Genomic DNA, 17,783 nt, shown 5'->3' on the forward strand with positions numbered 1-17,783 from the left:
GGGTGACAGACTTGGCCCAGTGGTTAGGGTGTCCGTCTGCCACAGGGGAGGTTCAAACCCTGGGCCTCCTTGATGCGTGTGGAGCTGGCCCATGGGCAGTGCTGATGCCGGCAAGGAGTGCCCTGCCACGCAGGGGTGTCCCCTGCGCGAGGAGTGCGCCCCGTAAGGAGAGCCTCCCAGCGCGAAAGAAAGTGCAGCCTGCCCAAGAATGGTGCCACACACATGGAGAGCTGACATAACAAGATGATGCAACAAGAAGAAACACAGATTCCCGTGCTGCTGACAACAGAAGCCGACAAAGAAGATGATGCAGCAAAGAGACACAGAGAACAGACAACCGGGATGGAGGGGAAGGGGAGAGAAAGAAAGAAATCTTTTTTTTTTTTTTTTTTTTAAAAGAAAGTCAAGGAATAAAATGGTGGAAGTATATAATGCATTTATGGTAATATCATTGAATGTGAATGGATTGAACTCCCCAACCAAAAGATACAGACTGACAGAATGGATTAAAAAAACACAAGTCATTCATATACTGTCTCCAAGAAACTCAAGTTAAATCCAGGGATACAAATTAGCTGAAAGTGAAAGCTTGGAAAAAAAAAATGGTAACTAACCAAAAAAGAGAAAGGGTACTAACATACTAATGTCAGAAAAAGAGATGCAGAAGGCCATTATACATTAATAAAAGAGACAATCCAGAGGAAAAAATAATAGTCAAATTTATGTACCTAATCAGGGTAGGTAGTCGAAAATACATGAGGTAGATTCTCACAAAACTGAAGGGAGAAATAGACATCTCTACAATAATAATTGGAGTCTTCAGCACACCACTCATATCATTAGATAGAACAACAAAACAGAAGATCACGACTTGAAGAATATGATAAACGAACTAGACCTAACATATACAGAATGTTGCATTCCTAAATTAGCAGGTTATACATGCTTCTCAAGTGCTCATGGATCTTTCTCCAGCATAGGCAACATGTTAGATCACAAAACAGGTATCAGTAAATATAAAAAGATTGAAATTGTTCAAAGCACCTTCTCAGATCTGATATAAGGGAATGAAGCTTAGAATCAGTAATAGGAAAGGGGAAATTTTGTAAATGTGTGGAGGCCAAACAGCACATTCATAAACAGTAGGTCAAAGAAGAAATTGTAAGAGAAATTAGTAAATGTCTTGACAAATGAAAATGAGAGCACAACTTTTCAAAACTTATGGGATACAGAGTAGGCAATGCTGAAAGGGAAATTTATGGCCCTGAACCAGTGCCTATATACTAAAGAAGAAGAAAGATCTAAAATCAAAGACCTGAACACCTGAATACCTAGAATAAGGACAGCAAACAGGGAAAGAAATAAAGATTAGGGCAGAAATAAATGAAATTGCAAACAACAAAGAGAAAATAAAAGCAAAAGGTAGTTCTTAGAAATGGTAATAAAATTGACACACTCTTAGCTAAACTAACAAAGAGAAAAGATGCAAGTAAATAAACTCAGAAGTAAAAGGGGGGACTTTACAGCTGGCCTTACAGAAATAAAAAGGATCATAAGAGGATATTAGGGAAGTGGACTTGGCCCAGTGGATAGGGCGTCCGTCTACCACATGGGAGGTCTGCGGTTCAAACCCCCGGCTTCCTTGACCGGTGTGGAGCTGGCCCATCCGCAGTGCTGATGTGCTCAAGGAGTGCCAAGCCATGCAGGGGTTTCACCACGTAGGGGAGCCCCACACGCAAGGAGTGCGCCCTGTAAGGAGAACCGCCCAGTGCGAAAGAAAGTGCAGCCTGCCCAAGAATGGCGCTACACACACGGAGAGCTGACACACAAGATGACGCAACAAAAAGAAACACAGATTCCCGTGCCGCTGGCAACAACAGAAGCGGACAAAGAAGAACACGCAGCGAATGGACACAGAGAGCAGACAATGGGGGTGGGGGAGGAAGGGGAGAGGAATAAATAAAAAAAAGTAAATCTTTAGAATAAAAAACAAGATATTAACTGTATGCCAACAAAATAGACAACCTAGATGAAATGGACAAATTCCTATAAATGCACAAACACCTGCATTTACTCAACAAGAAATATAGAATCTCAACAAATCAAACAAGTTGAAAGGGATTGAATCAGTCATCAAAAATCTCCCCCACGAACCATAAGTCCAGGACCAGATCTGGCTTCACAGGTATTTTACCAGCATTTTGGGAAGAATGAATGCCAATCCTGTTTAAACTCTTCCAAAAAAATTGGGAGGAGGGAAAATTACCCAACACATTTTATGAAGCCACCTTTACTTTAATAACAAGCCAGATAAAGTACTACAAGCTAAGAAAATTTTAAACCAATTTCTCTAATGAACATAGAACAAACATTCTAAACAAAATACTTGGAGATAGAATTTTAACAGCTTATTAAAAGACACACTTCAACCAAGTGGGATTTATTTCTAGTATGCAAGGGTGGTTCAACACTAGAAAACCAATTAATGTAATAAATACACCACATTAACAAATCGAGGGAAGTAAACCACATGATCATCTTAATCAATGCCTGAAAGGCATTTGATAAAATCCACCATCCTTTCTTGATTGAAAACTCTTTCAAAGACAGGAATAGAGGGAAAGTTCCTCAATATGCTAAAGGACATAAATGAAAAACCCACAGCCAACATCATACTCAATGGGGAAAGGTTAAAAGCTTTCCTGCTGAGAGTGGGAACAAGACAAGGACACCTACTGTCACCACTGTTACCCAACATTGTATTAGAAATAATGGCTATAGCAATTAGTTATAGCTATAGGAAAAAAAAAAAAAAGGCATCCAAATAGGAAAAATGAAAGTAAAACCTCACTGTTTGCGGATGACATGATCCTATTATTGGAAAATTCCAGAATGTCTACAACAAAGCTATATGAGCTAATAAATGAGTTCAGCAAAGTGGCAGGATATAAGAGCAACACCCATAAAATCAGTAATGTTTATGTATACTAGTATTGAACAATATGAGGAAGAAATCAGGAAAAATTCTACTTAAAACAGCAACAAAAAGACTCAGATACCTAGAAATCAATTTGACCAAAGATATAAAGGACTTCTATTCAGAAAACTATAAAACAGTCCTAAAAGAAATCAAGACCTAACCAAATTGAGAGACTTACTTTTTTTGTGGATTAGAAGACCTACATATCATGAAGATGTTAGTCTTACCCAAACTGATGTATAGATTCAGTGCAATACCAATCAAAATTACAACAGCCTACTTTATAGAAATAGAAAAGGTAATTACCTAATTTATTGGAAGGAAAGGGCACCTTAAATAGCCAGAAACAGCCTAAAAAAGAAGAGCGATGTGTGAGGACTTTCACTGCCTGATCTTGGAACATTACAAAGCTACAGTGGTCAGAACAGCATATTGGCATAAAGATAGACACATTGAACAATGGAATGTCATTAAGAGTTCAGAGGTAGATGCTCACGTCTACAGCCAATTGTTTTTGTTTTTTTTTAATGGAGGTACCAGGGATTGAACCCGGGACACCCACATGGGAGGCAGGTGCTTAACCACTGAGCTATATCTCCTCCCACAACTGGTTTTTGACAGACCTACCAAATCCATGTTGCTGGGACAAAACTCTTCAACAAATGGTGCTGGGAGAACTGAATATCCGTAACCAAAAGAATGAAAGAAGACCTCTCTCTGACTTCCTATACAAGAATCAACTTAAAATGGGTCAAAGACCTAAATATAAAAGCCAGGACAATAAAACCTACTAGAAGAAAATGCAGGAAAGCATCTTCAATATCTTGTGGTAGATGGTAGTTTCTTGGACCTTACACCGAAGCACAAGGGACAAAAGAAAAGTAAAATAGATAAATGGGACCTCTTCAAGATTAAATACTTATGTACCTCAGAGGACTTTCTTAAAAGGGTAAAAAAGCAACCAACTCAATGGGAGAGTATGAATATATTTGGAAATCACATATCCTGTAATGGTTTAATATCTGATATATAAAGAGGTTCTACAACTCAGCAATAAACCGATAAACTACCCAATTGAAAAATAGACAAACGACTTGAATACACATTTGGCCAAAGAAGAAATACAAATGGCAAAAAAGAACATGTGAGATTTTCATCATTACTAGTGTTTAGGGGAATGAAAATCAAAGCTACAATGAGATATCATTTCACACCTAATAGAATGGCCTCTATTAAAAAGAAAATTATTTGGGACATTGGAATTGCCCTGAATGACATCACAATGACAGATACAGGCCATTGTCTTCTTGTTATAACTTTAAAAATTGTGTGCGAGAGAGTTTAAACTGTAACGTAAACTGTAATTTACACTTAGTGGCATTGTTCCAGTGTGTGTTCATCAATTTTAACAAATGTACCACACTAATCAAGGATGCTATTAATGTGGGGAAGTGTGAGGGGTAGGGAACCAGGCAAATGGGAATCCCCTACATGTTTTATGTAACATTCATGTAATCTAAGTATATTTAAAAAAAAAGACTACAAGTGTTACAGAGGATGTGGAGAGATTAGGAACACTTATTCACTGTTGGTGGGAATGTAGAATGGTAACAGCCACTGTGGAGGACTGTTTGGTCCTTCCTAAGGAAGCTGAATGTTGATTGGTCCTGTGACCAAACTATCACTATTAGGTGTACCCTGAGAAGAACTGAAAGCAGTGACACAAATTGACATCTGCACACTGATGTTCATAGTGGCATTACTCACAATTGCCAAAAGATGGAAACAACCCAAGTGTCCATCAACCAATGAATGAGTGAATAAATTGTGTACAAGTAAGATAGAATACTAAGTAGCCTTAAGAAGAAATGACATGACAGACACACGGATGAACCTTGAGTACATTTTGTTGAGTTGAAGCAAGCCAGACACAAAAGGACAAATAATGCTATTATGAACTAAATGTATAAGCTCATGGAGTTAACTAGAATATAGGTTGCCAGAAAATAGAATGAGGTTAGAGAATAGAAAGCTGAGGATTAAACTGTGCTGAACTGGGTAGAAGGTAGTCTGTAAATCTTTGAAAATGAATAAAAGTAGTTAAAACACATTATAGTGTTTGTAAGTAGCAGTGCTAATGTATGTGTATGACAGTGTTTGAAAGGGAAAGTCTGTGGTCTGCAAACATTACTAGAAGGAAAGTTAACATGTAACATGGGACTGTTGCATAGTGAAGCCCCATATGAAATATAAGTATTGGTAATATTGCATATATGACTTTTTTGAAACTGAACAAATGTACATTCATGTTACAAGATGTTAATAGTAGGCAAAAATATAACCAAAACAAAATAATGGACTTTAGTTTATAGCAATATATTAATAATCTTCCATTAGGGGTGAAAAAAAAAAGGAAATGTACTAAGTGAAAGAAACTAGAATATTATTTGAGTCCATCTGTACAAAATATAAATAAATTAGAAGGAAACAGAAGAGCAGCTATATACAGCAGGGGAAGGAGAGATTGAGAGGTGATTTTTGCAAGTAGAGGTTTTTTTATTATTATTGGAGTAATGAAAATGCTCTAATGATTGAATTGATGAATGCACAACTGTGATCATACCAAATACCATTGATTGTACACTTTGGGTTTTATCCTTCATGAATATTTAATAATATAATTGATTTAAAAATCCAGGAAAGTAGTATTTTATTTAAGAAGTTACTGCCAGCAAATGGATCTTGGGGTTGGGTAGGGAGCTGTTTATATCTTTAAGGGGCCTTATAAACGGTGTGTGAGTCCAAGTTTAATTTAGGCCTGCACTGTCAAATCCATAGCCGTTATTTACATGTGGCTTTTGAGCACTTGACCCGTGACCTCTTGAAATTGAGGTATGTTACAAAGTGTACAATAGGGAAGCAGATGTGGCTCAACTGATAAGAGCGTCTGCCTACCATGTGGAGGGTCCAGGATTCGATACCCAGGACCTCCTGACCTGTGTGGCAGGCCAATTCATGTATGGTGCTGCCGCGTGCAAGGAGTGTTGTGCCACGCAGGGGCATTCCCGTGTAAGTGTGCCCCACACACAAGGAATGTGCTCCGGAAGGAAAGCTACCCTGCATGAAAAAAGCGCAGCCCACCCCAGGGGTGGCGCCGCACACATGGACAGCTGGCACAGCAAGATGACGCAACAAAAAAGATGCAATTTCCCAGGGCCACGTAGCAATGCAAGCAGATGGCAGAAAACCACACAGCGAATGGACACAGAGAGCAGACAATGGAGGAGAAGGGGAAATAAAGAAATAAAATCTTTAAAAACAAAACCAAAGTATACAGTATACACTGGATTTCAAATACTCAGTATTTGAAAAACAATTTAAAACACCTCAATTTTAAAATCACATTATGTGATGAAGTTATAGTATTTGGATATATTGGGCTAAAATTTATATTAAAACTAATCTCATCTATATCTTTTTAAGGAGGTAATTAGAAAATTCAAAACAACATGTGGCTCACATTTCTTTTGGACATCAGTTGCATTAGACAATATTAGAACCTGGTTATCAAATCATGTTTAAGGGAATATGGGATATTTATTTTATATGTGGGTACTTTGTAAACAGGACGAGTATTAAGCTCTTTTAATAGGCCAACCAGTCTCAGAATGTGAGAGAGAGGTTTTATTTACTGAGGAATGGCGATAAGTGGTGGCTTGTTTTTTTAAGTAGTCGTAGTTTGATAGCTATGAGGTTGAAAATTATTTCTATGCTCTATATCAATCCATAATTTATTTTACATAATTGTTTCATTCTTCCTAAATTCTTTTAGTATTTTTATTTGTATCCCCTTTGGTCAGAGTACAAGGAGAAGGTAAGCAAGTTGGGCTTACATTACTGATGGTGAAGTCATTGTTGCTCTAAGATTAAGATAAGTTTTGTCATCTTGCTCCTTCTGTGATTCATTGTACTTATTTATCCATAAATAGGGTCAATCTTTTTTATGTTGAAAATGCCGTTATGGTCCCACAAAACAGTGTCAAGGAGAGGGAGAATATGACCCTAAAGAACTAGCTTGTTTTTCTCTTCTATTTTCCTAAAGCACACATTTAGTTATTCAAAGGAAAGTTGAGTGTTTCTTCCTCTCCTTTGGGTTTTGCAGTAGTTCAGCTTCCTATACATTACATTTCTGCTGTGCAGTTTGATCTGTTTTTTGTATGGTTTATTTGTTACACATTTATTACATCAGTTTATCTACTAAGTTCTGAAACTCAGTGATTTTTTTTTGTACTAAATTTACATTTTGATATATTAATCTCTCATCATCTTTTTTATTTTTCAAAGATTTATTTATTCCTCCCCTCCCCCTTGATGTTTTTGTGCTCGCTGTCTGCTCTCTGTGTCCGTTTGCTCTGTGTTCTTCTGTGTCTGCTTGTCTTCTCTCTAAGTGGCACTGGGAACCGATCCTGGGACCTTCTGGAGTGGGAGAGAGGTACTCAATCTTTTGGGCCACCTCAGCTCCCTGGTCAGCTGTGTCTCTTATTGTCTCTCCTCTTTGTCTCTTTTTGTTGTGTTATCTTGCTGCACCAGCTCTCCACATGGGCTAGCATTCCTGCGCAGGCCAGCATTCTGCTTGGGCCAGCTTGCTACGTGGGCCAGCACTCCACATATGCAAACTCTCTGCTCAGCCCAGCTCTCTGCATGGGCCAGCTCCCCTTCAACAGGTGGCCCTGAGAATCAAATCCTGGACCTCTCGTGGTAGATGGGAGCCCAAAAGAAATACCTTGTTGTTCTCTTCTCTTTCCCCAAAGCACGCATTTAGTTATTCAAAGGAAGGTGAGTGCTTCTCTCTATGAAAGTGAGTGCTGCTTCCTTTCCTTTGGATATTGTAGTTCAACTTCCTAGTCATTGTTCTCTGTGCAGTTTGATCTGTTTTTTGTATGGTTTGCTATTCATTGGTTGCACATATTTATTGCATCAGATTATCTACTACTAAGTTCTGAAACTGATTTTTTAAATAGTAAGTTAATATTTTAATATTAATCTCATCATCTTTTGTTTCTCTTTTCCTTAAGGATTTTCTTCATTTGGTTCACTGGGGCACGGGGGCCTCACTTCATTTTCTTCAACGTCCTTTGGTGGTAATAGGATGGGCAATTTCAAATCTGTATCAACTTCTACTAAAATAGTTAATGGCAGAAAAATTACAACAAAGAGGTATGGTTGTCTTATATAATTAAAAAAAATTTTTTAAGAAGAAATATAACTCTATTTGCAGATGATATTGACATGATTGCATATATATATACAATTTAAATTTTTAAATAAGTGGTTGAATGATTCACTGATGCCACATTTACTCTGCATATTTGCCAGTGTCATATATACAGTGTACATTAAATGTTGGCATCATGAGAAATCTTTTCCTTAACATCTCAATTAATTAGAGCAAAAACCTGCCTGACATTTGTTTAATGTTATTTATTAGAAATAATCTTTATTTAGGCTTACACTTAATGTGTAATAAGTTTCCTTGGTGTTGTAGAATGGTAAAGTGGAACTTTTAAAAACAGCTGCTTTTATTAATGAACAGTAAGTATCTCTGCATTCATTTAGTATTTAAGACAGAACATTTCTGTTAGAATAACTTGGTTTCATCAAAGAAAGATCCATTGTCAGCAGGTTGACTTAAACTTTTTTCAGCCTTAAAGTTAGCTATTTCATATATTTCTATTGCATCGAATGTCCTTTAAAAATACTCATATATAGTCACACGTATAGCTACTTCAAGAAAAGGTTTTTACGTGAATTTTATCCTACAGAATTATTGAGAATGATCAAGAAAGAATAGAAGTTGAAGAAGATGGCCAGTTAAAGTCCTTAACAATAAATGGTAAGGAGCAGCCGCTACGCTTGGATAACAAGTAATTCAACGCACGCATTTAACAGAAATGTTAAACTATAACAAGCACCATTTGAGGATTAACAGGAACATTTTTTTGAAGATTTCAAACGAACTCTACTTTCAGTATAACTGTACCTAATCTAAATAAAGTATTTATAAACAGCTCATCGGAGCACCTATTTGTCATAGACTTTTGAGTTTATTGTTGGGACCACATTAATAGGACCATTTTTTCTTTTTGTCTTTTAAATTGTTGTAAATTTCTGTATGCACTTTGCTTTTTTTATTAAACTTTAATCCAAGGTGAACCGTGATTCTTTAGTAGTGCTAGGACAAAATTGTACACTAACACCAGCATGGATGTTGCTCTTTCCATTTTGTTTGAAATGTGAGCCAAGTAGTTGCAGTCTGCTGTGAAGTTAACATTGCCAGGATGAATCTTCTACAAAAATAATTTCAAATTTTTTTTTTCAGTATTTAGTAGCAAAAGATATTAATACATTAATGTGGTGATACATTTCTGGTTTAATATAAATTAAGATGTTTTCTCGTTGTGCATGAATGCTGGCAATTCAGTAAGTTTTGACCATTGTTTAAATATGTAATGTTAAGCTTAGGTTTATAAAAAGTAAAGCTGGTAAACTGGGTCTTTGTTATTTGCTTAAAAAAAAAAAGAAAATAAATGCCAATGTGTTTGGTGCATTCTTTCATGAATGGGATTTGTAGCCTTCTTGTGTCTGTGTATGATTTTTGTGCCTGGGGTTCCAGTGTCACTTTATTAGCATTTTATGCTATTCATCATAGGTGAATGCAGCATTTAATTGACATGTAGACATTTTCTTCAATATATATGGAGAGTATATGAAAATTTTCATATTTATGTTAAATAATTTAGCAGTTTATTGAACATCTTAACTATGGTAACATTTGTACAGTAACATTTGTACAGGGGAAGGAAGAAACAATTTCAGTTTTAGAAGTATGTTCTCGTTTATTATTTGGCCTGATCTTATTTAAGGACAGTGTGCTTGGTAAATTCATGGATGGATTTAGATGTGGGCCAAAATAAAGATGTTTCTTTTGTTTTTCAGTCCAAGTTTGTCATGATCACTGATGATAAGTAAAATTCCAGAAGTAAAAAATATTCAGCCAGCCTTAAGTACTCCAATCTGTTTCATTGTTTTGGGGAATAAGCAGTATGAAAAACTGTTAGAAGAATAGAAGAATCCTATAGGGTTATTCCACAGCAAATAAATTTCTTTTACCTTAGGCTTAGTTGAAAAAGATCTGGTAGCATAGTGTCTTTGTAGAACCTGATGTATATTTAGAAACTGAATGTAAGTAGAAGATGTTTTTAAAAGACCTGAGAGGTTTTAAAAAATGTTAGAAAAAGTTATTTTAAGTATTTGAAGGCAGTTGAACTAAAAACAATAATGAATGATATTCTTAAAAATGTACTTTGGAGTAACTTATCGCACAGCTCTCCATATCTCTCAGTAAGGTAGGTATTTAGCTATGAAACACTTTGGGAAAAGTTGAAGTTTTTTGTCTACTGTTCTCTGAAGTCTCATTTCACAACTTGAACTCTAATCCTAGAAAGCCTACTTTAATTTATGCTGTCAGGATAGATTGATTGATACTAAATGAGAAATTCAGATAGAAATTTTTGGACTTGGGAGTTTTATTTTTTATTTTTATTAATGGGTGGCATAAACTAGTGCTAATTGCGTAGTCTTGAGCTATCACTAAGTGAGACCAGTAAATCAATGTATTTTGAAAGCAAAGGAAGTCTGGTCTACCCCGTAATTGTTAAAGTATACCAAGAAGCATTTTGCTATCATTTTGATTTCTCAGCATTTTGAACATACTTGGATGTCCATACTTAGAAGTGTTTAATAAACATAGCTTTAAAGTGTTTAGTTATCATGATGTCATTGGTAAATTTGTTTGAATCTAAGGAATTTTTGGTATAAATTTTTTGAGGGGAGTATCAGAATCAAATATAATTTGTATTTGAGAAAGTGACCTTGTATTAAGTTAATAATAGTGCAGAAAACTTTATTATTAGACTTAATATTATTTTTAACCTGCTGATTTTAGGGGGGGATGGGACAGGAGGAAAGGAAGTGTTCCATGGGTTTAAACATTTATACTTCTGTTACTATTTTTCTTCCCTGCATTTATTTTCCTGCAGGTTACTTCAAACAGTTTGTAAGTAAATATTTATTTAAATGGATATGGCTTTTTAAAACATGTATAAAATTTTAATTATAAAAGGAATATTTGTAGTACTTATCAAGAGAAACATTTTCTTACTGCCTCCATGCTCAAAACATATGGCAGTTTGATATTCTTGTCAAATTTTCATCCTTTGATTTTTTTTTTTTAAACAAAACTTCCTAGGAGATTGAGTCCAGAGTGTTCTGAAAGTAATTTTAAAAAGTTAAGAAATTGTCTTTTTGCATTCATAGGCTGCACCATTGAAATAAATGATGAGTTGGTACAGCAGTCTAATTTCAGTTAAAGGTCCTGGTAACTTTTTCCTTTACTCTGTGTTTCTAAAATCTTTTTCTAGTCATGAATGCCTCTGAAAATGTTGACTCCCACAACTGTCTGTATCCAAGTATGCACAGTTATACATAAGTTCATCCAAGTATCTGACTTCATCACTTGTTGTTTGTTTGGTTTTTGTTCAGCTTCCTTGTTTAGGAGCAAGAATTTTAATGTTCATTGAAATTGAGAAATTTGTTTTAATTCCTGAAAGCAAAGTTTTGAGGGGGACATCAATCTGCTATATTTTTCTCATTTCTTCCTTATTTTTTTCTTCCCTATAGTTTTTTCCTCATTTGATTTGTTTCAGTTCAGTTGATGGATTATTCCCCATTTTCTTGCCCTTTTACAAAATATAAGTGGTTCCAAGGTTTCCAAGTTTATTTTGGAAATTTGGCAACTGTCTATGTATCAATAGTGGCATGAATTAGTGATTCATCTTTCTTCCCCTTTGAAGTTCTTAAAAGGGCGGAATTTTTTAAGGGTATAGTTACCTTCAGAATTTACTGAAGTAATTTTCATACAATAGATTTTCACAGTCTGTATACATAGTTTCCTGAAGTAGGTATTCATTACGGTATGGTAAAACTTGAGAAATATTTATGGGATGACTCTTTAAACTTAAATTGACTAAATATCCTTCCAGCCAGTTTTCATTTCTCCTTATTACCTATCAGTGTTAAATTCCTGATTGTTCTGTCTCTCACTACCTACTTCTTCCTGTCATCACTCTAAGAGAATACTGATTTTGTTTTCTTTAAGCACTATTTAAGAGAATGCTGATTTTGTTTCCTCTAAGCACTAGTTAACTAATTGGAAATATTTCTATTTTTGGAAGATTCAACATTTATTTATAATTGGTTTTTATTTTCTATTACTTGGGTCTCAGTGATGACTAAACAACCATTTGCATGTTCAATAATAGAATGGAAGTAGGTGCTACCATTTCTGGAGGTTTTCAAGTACAAAAGTATGTTCAGTGAATTTGATACTTCGTGTTCATGAGGACCTAGGCCCAGTGGTTGTGTTACATATTATACCACCCCCCACTCCCTTTTTTCCTTTTTGAGGTACTGGGGTCAGGGATTGATTCCAGGATTTTTTAAGTAGAAGGCCAGAGCCCAATCACTGAGCCATATTGGCTCCCGTGAGTTGGTTTCTTTGCCTGTTTGCTTGTTGTTTGTTTGTTTTTAGGAAGCAGTGGGAACTGAACCTCAGATCTCCCATGTGGGAATCAGGCACTCAACTGCTTGAGCTATATTTCCCCCCTCGTGTTACCTATTGAGTTCATGTTACGATGGTAGTATTTCTGTGTTGGTTAGATTAATGGTAAGGTCCTCTGACAAATATGTTGCCCCTTATTTGCTTATATTATTAGATTCTTCCTCCACCACCATTTCCCAAGATCTAATGTCAGTCTAGTTATACCACTTTTGTTTAAGATACTTCTATAAGTATCTACTTTTTATGGCAAAGCTAATTCTGTATAAGTTAGTTATGGTCATGGAGATGACTTTTATTGTTTCAATACCGTCACATTGCTATTCCTAGCAATGCTAGCAACTTAATGATTAAATATAGGCTTTATGTACTGAAGTGTGATGAACAGTTACAGTATGATAGGCCAGAGATGTTCCTATGTCAAAATAGTTATTCCAAGTTGAAGAAAGTCAAAGGAATGTGCGAACCTTTATTTCCAGAGACTTTAAAAACTAGATGGGGGAGCAGATGTAGCTCAGGTGATTGATTTGAGCGTCTGCTTCCTATGTCTGAGTTCTGGGGGTCAATCCCTGTATTCTTGTGGGGGTCGACTCCAGAACAGGATTCCTCAAACAAATAAACAGAAACTAGATGGTATTTTTTGGAGTCTTATTAAAAAAGAGGTGAATATATTTGATATCAGAGGGCTGTCATTGCTAATTTGTTTTTGTAAATATTTGCTTCTTTGCCTTTTGTGCTTGTATCAATTGCTATTAAGGGGCTAACTCCTGAGTTCTAAAACCCTGGATGAGTCATACACTTAGTGGAGAACCCTGACTAGATCTTTCCCAAACCCTTTTCCCTCCTACCCTAGAATTCAGAATATAAAGGAATTCTGTTCTGGAGTCAAAGCCCCATAAGAATACAGGCCCCATAAGGGGAGAAATTTTTTGTCTGTTTTTGTTTATTTGTTTGCTTTGTTGTTTTTTTGTGTCCCTCCCCCCCCCCCCCATTTTATCCCTAGTTTGCAGGCATTATCCCCAGTACTCAATAAATTTTGTTGAATAAATCCAGAATGGTTGATTGCCATCATACTTTATTCATTTCTGTAATGAACTCTGGAACATTGATGTGTTATCTCTTTGTCCCAATATGCCAGTTACCAACTTTAGATCTCTTTTTGGAGGACTTGCGGAACATCTAGTAAGGACATGAATCTTGATTTATGGCGTTTCTCTACTCTTTGGATCACTGAATAGTGAATATTTCTGTAGAATATCACATTGCACAGTCCAGTCAATACATGCAGTAGTTCACTACTTATTAGCCTTTTCCCTGACGGGATTTATGCCTCTCATAAAAAGAGAAGAGCCCTATCATCATCCTATTCTCTACCCCTTCAGTTTCTGGCTGTTTACTGTTTTGGAAAGACATTCATGACACCAAGGAAAAATAACTTTAAAAATGAGGCTTCTCTTCTAGCAATTCACATTACGACAGATTTTCATTCAAGGAGACCTTGGAGCTTCAAATATTGCAGAAGTGGTAGTGAGTCCTTTTTTGAAAAAGAAGTCATGGATTGCTTACTATGTGGTCTGCACTGTGGAGCTTTAAGAGAGAAAGTTTTCTCTGCCTTCAAGAGCTCAGCTTAGTTGGAAAGAAAGGATTTGCGTAATAACATGGTACAATTGAATATATAAGTAAATTCAGTAAAATTTGAGTGAAGGGGGAGAGCTTATGGGTTGGGGCATTTAAACTTAATCTCACTAAATGGGTAAGATTTTGGTAAAGTGATAGTCCTGGTAGGAATAACAACCTAAGCAAAAGCATTGCAACTTGGAAGTGAAAGGCTCATTTGAGAATTGTAAAAATATAGTTTGGTTGAATACTAAAGATACAGTCAGTCCTCCATCCACAAATAAGCAAAAAGTGGAAACATTTGTAGATTTTGCAGCCTGTATGAGACTTGTTTCTGATGTATTTTCTCACTCTGTAACACTAATACTAATCAGCCTTATGCCAAAGCAAGTGACATCTTACCTGAAACTTCTAAGGTTGCTTTATGTTATGCCAGCACGCTGATGTAAATCAGAAAATGCAGAACTAGAAGGAAATTAATCCATGAGTCATTTCAGTCCTCTCTTTCACTGTTTCTTAAAGAAAGAGCTTCATGACCTGTTTGAAGAGTCCACAAGTATACAAAGAAACAGAGATAAGGTATCAAAAGCATCTTAAAAAGAGGAAGTGCAATACAAAATGCAGTGTGATACAAAATGCAATTGTAGGAAAGCCCCTTAAAGTCTAATAACCTGTACTTGCTGAGAATTTAATCCTTGCTAACTGGCTTGAATGGCTGGTAGTCCAAATCACTCTACAATTGATCATGCTTGTTTGTAGTTAGCACTATTTGGAATCTTGGTCTATGTCTTTTGTAGAGCCTAGCCAAAGGATTTTTGGTATTTTAATTGAGTCGATTGTATTGATCTGTGTGGTTTTTAGTTCAGTCTGATTATATTTCTTATTCCTTACATTCTTTTTTAACTGAGACTTACCAAGTGGTTACATGTTTTATTTGTCCTTTTGATGAACTAGCTTGTAATATTTAGCAAGTCTCTTTATTATCAACTTTATTATCAACTGATTTTTATCGTGACTTCTGTTTTATTCTTGTTGAGCTGTGCTTCTGCAGAATGTATTTTCAGTGTTTTTTTTTTTATGAATGTAAGCCTTTTTTAAAAAATTGCTTTTGAGTTTGGTTTGACTGTATCCCATAGGTTTTAATATAAAAATATGCTTAATTTTTTTTAAAAATTGATTTTTTTCTCTTCCTTTCCTTGCCCCCTCCCCCCCCAGTTGTTTGCTCTCTCTGACCATTTGCTGTATGTTCTTCTGTGTCTGCTTGTATTCTTGTCAGTGGCACCTGGAATCTGTGTCTCTTTTGTTGTGTCATCTTGCTGTGTCAGCTCTCCATGTGTGTGGCACCATTCCTAGGCAGGCTGCACTTTTTTCACACTGGGTGGCTCTCCTTATGGGGCACACTCCTTGCGTGTGGGGTGCCAGCTCATCACACGGGTCAGGAGGCCCTGAGTTTGAACCTTGTACCTCCTGTGTGGTAGGCAGATACCCTCTCCATTGGGCCAAATCCGCTTCCCAATATGCTTAATTTTTGTTGATATCTAAATCATTTGTATTTTTTATCTTCTCAATTCAAAACGTAGCATATAAAATATGTATTTTTAAAATTAATGCTTCAGAAATTTTACCTTGTCAGTTCTGTGAACTTGTATTCTCCTGGGCTTTTCCCTATTTTGGTTATAAAGTTCTGCCCATATATGTACACATCCCTACTATTTTTTTTCCTTTGAAACATCTGAAATACTAATCCATCAAGAATTATCCTGTCATCCTTTGTCCACTGTGATATGTGATTTAGTATTTAGTAATTTACTTCTGTTTGGCAGTTTCTTGGAGGGTGTTTATTAGGATTCCCTTGTAGTGGTTAGTAAAACTAGTATGGACTAATGCCGTTTCGCTGTTTTAAAGGAGGGAGAAACAAAGAATACTTTGGCCCTTGGCATCCCAGAAGGAAAAATTTTTATCTTCACCTCTAGACTATAAATGTACATACATACAGAAGACCGAGTTTAGCTGTTTGTCTTCCCACTAGTAATACCAGGGTTGGAAGTGCAATTTAAAGTACTAAGCTTTTTGGGCAACTTTTTGTTATTGTCTTTGTATATCAGAGAAGCCACTTCAGTGGAGTATAAAGTGTTATCCAATATTTAGCAATATCAAGTGGAAATCTTTTTAACCTATATTTATGATTTCTTTGTTATTTTGCTTATAAAATTGACATGTCAGCCAGTTTTGCCTTTTTTTTTTTTTTTTTTTTTTGAGGTGCCAATGACTGAACCCGTGGACCTTATATGTGGGAAGCTGGTGCTCAACCACTAAGCCACTTTGGCTCCTCTGAGTTGGTTTCTTTGTTTGTTTGCTTGCTATTTTATTTTGTTTTGTTTTTAGGAGGCACCAGGGACCAAACCCGGGACCTCCCATGTGGGAAGCAGGTGCTCAACTGCTTAAAACACATCTGCTCCCCCTGTTCAACGTTTTTAGGACCTGCAAAACTTTCTAAAACAGCTACACCATGTTGTCTTCCCATCAGCAATGTATGAAAGTTTCATTTTCTCCATATCCTTACCAACACTTACTACTACCTGACTTTTTGTTTATAGAAATGGTATCTCATAGTGATTTTGATTTACATTTTCCTAGTGGCTAATGATGTTGAGCATTTGTTTTGAGATACCGGGGGCCAAGGATTGAACCTGGGACCTCAACCACCGAGGAAGCTGGCTCTCAACCACTGAGCCACATTTGCTGCCCTGAGCTGGCTCCTTTGTGTGTGTGTTGGGGGGGGGTGTTTTGTTGTTGTTGTTGTTGTTGTTGTTGTTTTGAGGCACTGGGAATTGAACCCAGGACCTCTCGTGTGGTAAGTAGGCCCTTAACCTCTTGAACCACATCTGTTCCCCATGTTGGGCACAGTTTCATGTGCTTATGGGTCATTTGCACATCTTCTTTGGAGAAATAATCTGTTCAGATCCTTGATCCATTTGAAAATTAAGTTTTCTTCTTATTATTATTTTTTAAAAGATTTATTTATTTATTTAATTCCCCCCCCTCCCCTGGTTGTCTGCTCCTGGTGTCTATTTGCTGCGTCTTGTTTCTTTGTCCGCTTCTGTTGTCGTCAGCGGCACGGGAAGTGTGGGCGGCGCCATTCCTGGGCAGGCTGCTCTTTCTTTTCACGCTGGGCGGCTTTCCTCACGGGCGCACTCCTTGCGCGTGGGGCTCCCCCACGCGGGGGACGCCCTTGCGTGGCACGGCACTCCTTGCGCGCATCAGCACTGCGCATGGCCAGCTCCACATGGGTCAAGGAGGCCCGGGGTTTGAACCGCGGACCTCCCATATGGTAGACGGACGCCCTAACCACTGGGCCAAAGTCCGTTTCCCAGGTTTTCTTATTATTATTGATGTAAGAGTTCTTTATATGTTTTGGCTACAGGTCCCTTATCAGATAGCAAATATTTTCTCCTGTGTGTTATATTTTCATTTTTTCTTAATGGTATCCTCTGAAGCACAAGTTTTCTT

The 17,783-nt window shown here is 36.7% G+C and overlaps 1 protein-coding gene across 3 annotated transcripts in view; it reads left to right on the forward strand.

Moving 5' to 3' along the window:
* DNAJB6 (DnaJ heat shock protein family (Hsp40) member B6) overlaps window positions 1–17,783 on the forward strand; it is a 108,559-nt gene that overhangs the window by 61,531 nt on the left and 29,245 nt on the right. For all 3 annotated transcript variants that reach the window (XM_058297613.1, XM_058297615.1, XM_058297614.1), the window contains 2 exons: window positions 8,056–8,197; window positions 8,803–8,873. In XM_058297613.1, the coding sequence (XP_058153596.1) occupies window positions 8,056–8,197; window positions 8,803–8,873 (213 nt within the window). The remainder of the gene's footprint in view (window positions 1–8,055; window positions 8,198–8,802; window positions 8,874–17,783) is intronic.

This window comes from Dasypus novemcinctus, chromosome 5, assembly GCF_030445035.2.
Source record: "Dasypus novemcinctus isolate mDasNov1 chromosome 5, mDasNov1.1.hap2, whole genome shotgun sequence".
NCBI lineage: Eukaryota > Metazoa > Chordata > Mammalia > Cingulata > Dasypodidae > Dasypus > Dasypus novemcinctus.